Source organism: Camellia sinensis, chromosome 4 (assembly GCF_055761805.1).
Source record: "Camellia sinensis isolate YWXY chromosome 4, ASM5576180v1, whole genome shotgun sequence".
Classification (NCBI taxonomy): domain Eukaryota; kingdom Viridiplantae; phylum Streptophyta; class Magnoliopsida; order Ericales; family Theaceae; genus Camellia; species Camellia sinensis.
Window position 1 is genome coordinate 197,657,262 of NC_138964.1, and position 8,227 is coordinate 197,665,488.

At 36.0% G+C, this 8,227-nt stretch overlaps 1 protein-coding gene across 2 annotated transcripts; it reads left to right on the forward strand.

The window, feature by feature from the left end:
- Positions 1-1,247: 1,247 nt before the first annotated feature.
- On the forward strand, positions 1,248-7,982 carry LOC114302809 (FRIGIDA-like protein 3). Of its 2 annotated transcripts, none has more exons than XM_028247881.2 (4): positions 1,248-1,496; positions 5,649-6,735; positions 6,961-7,136; positions 7,214-7,982. In XM_028247881.2, the coding sequence occupies exons 2-4, from the start codon at positions 5,685-5,687 to the stop codon at positions 7,742-7,744; spliced, it is 1,758 nt and encodes a 585-aa protein (XP_028103682.2). In that variant the 5' UTR covers positions 1,248-1,496; positions 5,649-5,684; the 3' UTR covers positions 7,745-7,982. The 2 variants fall into 2 exon arrangements, with proteins under 2 accessions (XP_028103682.2, XP_028103683.2); XM_028247882.2 differs by having other exon boundaries at positions 1,275-1,496; positions 5,663-6,735.
- The last annotated feature ends 245 nt before the right edge of the window (positions 7,983-8,227 follow it).

Consider the following 8,227-nt stretch of genomic DNA (forward strand, 5'->3'; position numbering starts at 1 on the left):
CCACCAGCCGAAAAGCACCGCCTAATGAAATGCCTGAAAAGTAGACAATTATTTCTTACCATCTATTCTTTTTTTTGGGTAAAACTAAAATGCGAGACTAATTTATACACATTTTTTGGGTAAAACTAATTACCATCTATCCAACTACGCATAAAGGACAGCCGTACAACCCAAAAACAAATCTTCTCCTGCACACTAATTTATACACATTTTTCATAAAAAATCAAAAAGTTAATCCAAACAATTATATTTTTTTCCTCAATTTTTTAGTCTAAAAAGTCAAAAAGTACACTTATTTATGACATCCCAAACAACCCCAACCAACTGTAGGTTGGACCTTAACAAATTAAAACGTTTAATTAATTTTTATATTACTTTAAATTAAAAATAAATATTTTTTTTATAAACGTATCGAATCGTTCTTTTTTTTTTAATTTTACTATATCGACATATATCATACCAGTACTGATACTTATATTCATACGCATATTTCATAGCTGGCTAACCATGTACATTGTCTAACTTTTGTTTTTATATGTTTATGCTGTGTTCTTCTTAAAAATAAAAAATAAAATAAAATAAAATAAAATTGTTGGAACATGACTTTCCAATAAAATGTAACGACTATAATCAGACATAGACTATGGTTTGTGGGAGTACGATAGGGCCATCCACTCAGTTTATAGAATATTATGGCTTCAATTTTTAATATTCTTTTGAATTTATCAAAAGATTTGTATCAAATTAACAAACAAAATCCGAATTTATCCCACAAATTTCAATAATTCTTGACTTTTTTCTTCTCCAAATATTACAAATAATTCTCAAACATAAACATATTCAAAACATTAAATATTTTTAATATGAAAAAGTCTCACAAAAAAAAAAAAAAAATTAAAAGTGAAGTGAGTCCACTAAATTTGTGCTTTGTGACAATTTTTTTAATTAAAGTTTATAGAATAACCCTTTTAATATATACAAATAAACTAAGCATATGATTAAAAAAATTTAATAGATACCAAACAAAATTTATTATGAAAAATGTTTGGTAGCCACAAATTCTGTGGTTCAAATGGTCCGAAAATGCTAAAACGACGTCGTTTTGACATTTTCAGAGTTGTTTTGTACCCAAAACGACATCGTTTTGATATTTTCGGACCATTTGAGCCACAAAATTTGTGTCCACCAATCATTGCCCATTTATTATATATAAACTCACACTAATCAAAAGTTGATAATTTGCATCTGACCCATGGGCCTAATTTGCTACACATATAACAACCAAATTGGGCCGACCGTTCATTTTGTGATTCATTCTTCAGTCTATATAAGCTCCAGAAATATTTTCACCTTATCGCTTTGCTTTATCATCATCGTTTTCACACTCTTCTTCCCTCGGAGAATTCTTTTGCGACGAAGACGAATTCTCTCTAAGAACAGAATTTCTAGGGTTTTTTTGTGCTCCTCTTAGCTGAAGATTGTTTGCACATATCGAGGTATGCTATATCTACATATATATATATTGTTTTCTCTCCTACTTTGCATTGGTTAGGGTTTTCTACTTTCTCTGCAAGCCCTGTGGTTGTTTGTGCTCTGTAATGCCTTGTTTGCGCTATTTTTCTTTGCAATGCCTTGTTTGATTGTTGAGCGAGGGAAATTGAACATTGTGGTTTGAGTACTTGTTTCCTATGAGGAAGATTTACACACTTTAGGTCATACTGTATTTTTATACTAGGTTTGGGAATCTAGGAGATAAAAAGAAAAGGAATGATTTTTTAAGAAAAGAAAAGAGAAGAAAAAATTGGGTTTTCTCTCCATCTTGTTTGTTTGGTTAAGTTGGAGAAAAGGAATGATTTTTTAAGAAAAGAAAAGAAAAGAAATTTTTGTGGGTTATATTAACAAAATAACTTTTTATGTTTTTATTTCTTTAGTTTTAGATTGACATATTTGGTATTATGTAAAACTAGTAATTATTTGTTTCTTTTCTCTCCCAATCTCTCTGATTTTGGAGAGCAGTGGGTTACAAGAGAACATTTTCTCTCTATTTTCTTCCATTTCTCCTTATTTCTCTCCTTTTTGGCAATCCAAACGAGTGATCAGGATCCTAGCTCTTCCTAGCAACACCCAGTGGCGGCTCCAGATATTTTTTTTTGGTTTATGTGGCATGCAAACTTGATACATCATAAAGTAACTAAAGCACTGTTGTGTGGATGTGAAAATGAATAAAAACACCCAATAATAATTCAACCAAAAAAATTCACAATTGAACCCGCAAAATTCCTAAACTAGTGTAATATGTTTTCAAAATTTGAACAAACAAATAAGTGATGGATTACACATACGTAAACGGTCTATTACTATAATGCACATTTTTTTAAGTTATTTAAAAAGTAGACTCTTTTTTAACTTATTTTTCAAACTATGTAAATGTGTGGTTACTAAATACGTTTTTTAAAAGTGTTTTGAAGTTAGATATAGAATAGAAGTTTGTTAAAAATCAAAGTGTAAAGAAAGTCTGATTGCTAACAGCGTATAACGTATTTTATTAATACGTTGTTAGCAATTATATTAAACATTCTTTGAAGAAAACGTGTTTATTAACCACGCTTTCACGTAGTTTGCAAAAAAAGTTGAAATTGGTTCATTTTTTTATATAAATTTTAAAATAAACATATTGTGATGGCAAGAGCATATACAACCAATATTTCAAATCTTTGGTTGCAACCTAAAGTGCAATATTTGACATCTGTACAAGTTCCAACCAAAATGTCCTTTGTCTAGGTTGCATTTGGCATTGCCATCCCCGTGACAAAGTTGACGTGTGGGAGGGAGAGATGTCAATTATTATTATTATTGTCATGGGGCAGCCACATTAAGTGGGTTTTGTCCAAAAAATAAAAGCACAAACTAAAATAAATGAAATTTTAAAATAGTAAATTTGACACATTGGTTGGAGACTTGCTTATCTTCATAAATGTCAATTTTGAAGATGCCAGATTGCCACCTAAGTCTTCGACAGAAAATTGACATCCATAAATTTGAGAGTTTGGCTAGAGATGCTCTAAGATGCCTATATAAAACTAGCGGTTGCCAAATATATCATATATTATAAAATAAGTGATGACAATTATACTTCACTTATATCTCTTACACTCCCTTTGTGAGAGATTAAATGACAAAAAGAGAATGTAAAGTTTAAAATAGTGTGAATACTATTGCTTTATAATTTTGTATAAGATAGTATGTAAATTGTATTTATCAATATATATATAATTTGTATGAGAGAGAGGGGGAAACGACTGAGTTGGGTGCAGTAACAATGATTAATGGGTGCAAAAGGCCCACAATGGTTGACTAATGTGGAGAAATAAAGGTGATGATAATGAAAAGGCCAGAACTTGTTTTGATGGGTGTTTTATATTTGTCATTTTGGGTGAACTTGTTTCTGGTAAATACATGAAAACAATGAACTGATGGAGGCTTCTCACTTCTGAAGCTCATGTGCACAGACTCAAGTGGTTTGGTGCTTGAATAACAGGCATATTGGTTTCCTCATGTTATTGACTGATATTGAATAAATAGGGTACTTGGATCCAGGAGGTAAATAGTATTATCACCAGTGTGGTCTGGAAGCATGCTATTTTTAGCTGAATTAGGACCATTGTTAATAGTGTGTGCTTGTGTTGTCTTACAGTTAATACAAGGCCAGTTGTTATGGTTAAAATTTCAATACATTGGGAACAATGTTGTTTATATCATGGAATGGTTGATAACTGGTATACAGAGTGTGGTATTTTTTGAGCACTGTTACAGATTCATCAATCACAAATTCGTTGTATCTTAATAATCTATAATTTGGCATTTTTGGGGAAAATTTTGGGAAGATTATGAAGAAGACCTAGATTATGATTTGAACTCTGATGTGGCTCGAACCCACAACCACAAGGTTAAGAGCCTTGTGCTCTACCAACTGAGCTAGACGGGCTTTCTTCTATTCTCTCCGATTTTTTTAAACAAGATCAAAATCTTTGAATCCAGCAGTGCTACAACTGAGCTCCTATTTTGTACGGCTAAGCCAATTTTGAAGAGAAAATAGGTGTTCTCTTCCTCTCCATTCATTCCTGCTTTGTCTTTGCTCGGTTACCGAAAAAATGCAACATTTTTTTTTATTGAAAAGTGAGTTTGAATATCACAGAAATGATTGGATTTATACATGGCTAAAATCTTTTTGAAAAATGGTTTTAACGGTCTAAAAACAGTTTGGCCAAAATGGGTGAAAGGTTAGGAGATAATGGCTGTAAAGTAAAGAAGAATAATATGCTGGACTAATTTAGGAATATTGGTTATAGTTTTATCTGTTTTACCATGTATGCTTGTGATTAATTGAAAAATTAGAAAGAAGGAGAAAATGACTTAAGATTTCAAACAAATCAGTTCTAGTCGGTGGTTTTTCTTTTATTTCATTTTCTTTTCTTTTCTTTTCTTTCCAAGATTGATGTCGTAAGCCCGTTCCTTTAAAAAATAAAAAATAAAATGCTTGGGCAAAAATCCAGAATGATGGGGAATACTGGAGAATGCGTTTGTAAGCTGTTATGCCACATAACACTGGAAAATTGCAATGGTGTGGTGATGAAAAAGCATTGATAGAGTAGTAATAGGGTTGGCTGTGATGGTGAGCTGTGGTTTTGGAGGCAATGGCTGTATAATAGATGTTAGTGGAGTGGATTTTGTATGATTATTGTGGTTGGTTATGAACAGTGCCTTTGATGGTGGTAGGGGCTGATGCCATTTTTAGCATGGTGTTTGTTGTGAGGTAATATGCTTTTGTGGCACTGCAGCAGTGGTGTTGCTGGTGATTCCTTTGGTAGCAAAGTGTGATGATATCAGGGGTGGTTGAAAATTGAATAGTCATACTGAATAACTGATTTTGATGGCATAAGTAGGAAGCCAATATCACTCTTTTCTTGCTAGTCTTTGCGTCTAGTAAGTTTACTTTTCTCCTTTAAAAGAAGTACTTATTAAATTCATTGACCACCGCTAATTAGATTTTTATTTTATTTTATTTGCTGTTATCTCCTCTACTTTTCTGGACTGTAATAACAAAAAGTCTTACTGGAATGCTAAACAAAATTATTTAAGGTGATGCTCTGCCTTTGGATGCAGTTCACTAAAGTCCCATTTGGTTTGCCTACTCTGGTCTTCCTCTTATATTATTTAGAGTTTTATTTGATAATTTTGCTGCTTAGGATCTTTTAGAACTTTGGGTGACATGGGATTTGTTTATTGAAAATATTATATGATATGAAGCAATTTAGGGTAAAAAGGGTGTCGTTTTAAAGCATGGATGGCTTAAATATATATGATGGGGATTGTGATGGAAGAATGCTTATATATTTTAGGAACCAGAGTTTAGCCAATTATTTAGAACTTAAGAGTTGATTTTTACCTTTATTTTTGCAACTCATTAATTTTGGGAATAATTCTTTTACATCTTTTTTTTTTTTTTGGGATTTTCTTAGCCTTTGTATGTTTAAGGCTTGGTTTTTTGGGAATAATTTTCCATAACAGATATTTTGTGCATGTGCCCCCCTCCCCCCTCTTCTCTTGCTGCTCTCTCTCTCTCTCTCTCTCTCAATGCATTTGTCTAGAATCTTTTGTGCAGCTCTTCAACCATTTGCATAGTCATGGCGGAAAAGGATCAAGTTGTGGGAATGTCTGCAACTTCTCTCATGGAACAGCTTGGCAAGGCATTCATTGAACTGGAAGCTCACAAAGGTGCTGCCGAGGATAATGTTCAGTGGTTGGAAATTGAAGAATATTTTTCCCATCTTGAGTCAATGATGAAGAAAAAAATTGAAGAATTTGAAGTTAGGGAGAAGGAGTTTAAAGAAAAAGAATCCAAGACTTGCACAATGCTTGCTGACAGAGAGGGTGCTGTTGCTGCTAAAGAGCAAGATTTGTTGGATCGTATACAGGAGCTAAAAGACGCTGCTGTTGCTGCCATTGCAGAGGCATGGGCCAATCACATGCCAGAACCTTTGGAGCCAGTTGATGGTGGGGACGACAAAGAAACTAAGGTAAGTAGCTCTCTTGGTGATACAAATGCAATCCTTGATGCCCCGGAGGAGAATTCCCCAAATAGAACAGTTGAAAATGCCGAAACTGTGGCTGGCGAGGTTAAGCCTCGTCCAGAGCTGACACAATTTTGCGAGGAGATGGATGCAAAAGGGCTTCTGAATTACACGATGTTGAACCAAAAAAACATGCCCGCCATTTCTGCGGAACTTTCTGTCGCACTTGAAAGTGCAACCGAACCGGGTCATTTAATTCTGGCTTCACTGGAGGGGTTCTACCCTCCCGATGACACTACCCAAGAAGGGGATAAAAAGGACGCTGCCCATCAGGGCATGCGTCGATCTTGTCTGATGTTTATGAAAGCCATGGCCGCCTTAATGGCAAGGGCTGACCCGGGTGCCGATCACCTTTTGAACCCTGAAATTAAGCAGCAAGCCAAGGCCATTGCCGATGAGTGGAAGCCTAAGTTGGCTGGTATGGGCATCAATGCTGCCAATGGAAAATCATTGGAAGCTGAGGCATTCTTGCAGCTCCTTGCTACTTTTAGGATTCTGTCAGAGTTTGACGAAGACGAACTCTGCAAACTTGTCCTTGCAGTTGCTCACCAGAGGCGGGCACCTGAGCTCTGCCGTTCTCTTGGATTAACACACAAAATACCAGGTTGGTTTTCTTTGAATTGACTGACCTGATGGGTTCCGGAACTCCGGAGACTCGACCATCTTTTTGTCAAGGGTGCACAGTCAACCGATCCTGTTAGGTTTTGTAGTATATTTATTTGTTGGACAAACATGAGTTGCAAAAATCTATTGCCATTGTCACAATTTTAAAGGCGTATACCTCTAATTGGATTTGGAATTTTCTCATCATGATCCTGTTTTTTTGTAGTTGTTATCGAAGCATTGATCAACTGTGGGAAACAAATCGATGCCGTGCATTTTATCCATGCCTTTCAGCTTACTGAAAGCTTCCCTCCTGCGCCCCTCCTGAAGACATATCTGAAGGATTTGAGGAGGAACTCACAAGGAAAGCCTGGTAGCTTCGGAAACGCTGCTGGTGCACTGGTACTTCATGTGCCCTAGTTAAAGCTTCCTTGACACTTCTGTTTTGTAACACATTTTACTGATACTTTCCTATGCAGAATGCTCAAGAACTCGCAGCACTTAGGGCCGTTATCGGTTGTGTTGAACAATACAATCTTGAGACCGACTACCCACTTGCTCCACTTCAGAAAAGGGTTGCCCAGCTAGATAGGCCATCACATGATAGGAAGAGGTCTGCGGAATCTGCTAAACCCCTGCAACATAAGAAGCCACGAGCAAATGGAGGATTTCACGGGTTCCGTGTACCTGGTGCTACTCCTCGCACTCCCGCTCCTGTTCCTGCTCCCGCTCCCGCTCCTGCCCCTAGTGTTGGACAGGGTGTGTCAGTTTTTGGTGGGAGAACAATGTATGCGGGAATATCAGAGAGGTATCCACATGCTCTTCCAACCACCACCCTTGATTACCAAACTCCTAGCCAGCCAACATACGCTCAGCAAGCTTATGATCAAAGGTCATACTACTATCCCCCAGATGACAGGGTCGCTGCATCTACATATAATAGCGCTCCATCCAATTATGGCAGTTATTTGGGTACTGGAATGCAGTCTTCACACCAACCATATATGTAGTTCACTAATTTAAGTTTACTTGAGAAAGTTTTGGGGGACATGCTGGACTGGTTCATTGGATAATTTCTCCCGGTGCAAGCATCTGTAGGTTTTTTTTCTTTTTCCCTTTCAAGTCCTCTCCTTTTTTGGGATGCCTTGTGAACAGTATCAGGCTATATGGAACTTAATATGATATTATTGTAAGATTATAGTACCCTTTCTGATGGTGAATGTGTGAGATTTTAGTTTGTTGGCTGAAGTTGAAATCTAGGAAATGCCAAAAATAGTTTTGCTGTTTTAGGAGTTGGAAATTGGGTGTCGCCAGTGTTTGGTTGCTAAGAAAATCTTGCATTGGTAGAGGCGGGAAAGTTAATTTATCTTGGTATGCCTCTCTTTTAGTCCCTCTCGTTTGCTTTTTGATGGGTTGAGGTTCAGATTTCCCGGCAGCGAGCTAACAAATTTGGGTTCAAGAATTATTTGGTGTTATTATATGCTTGATTCTAT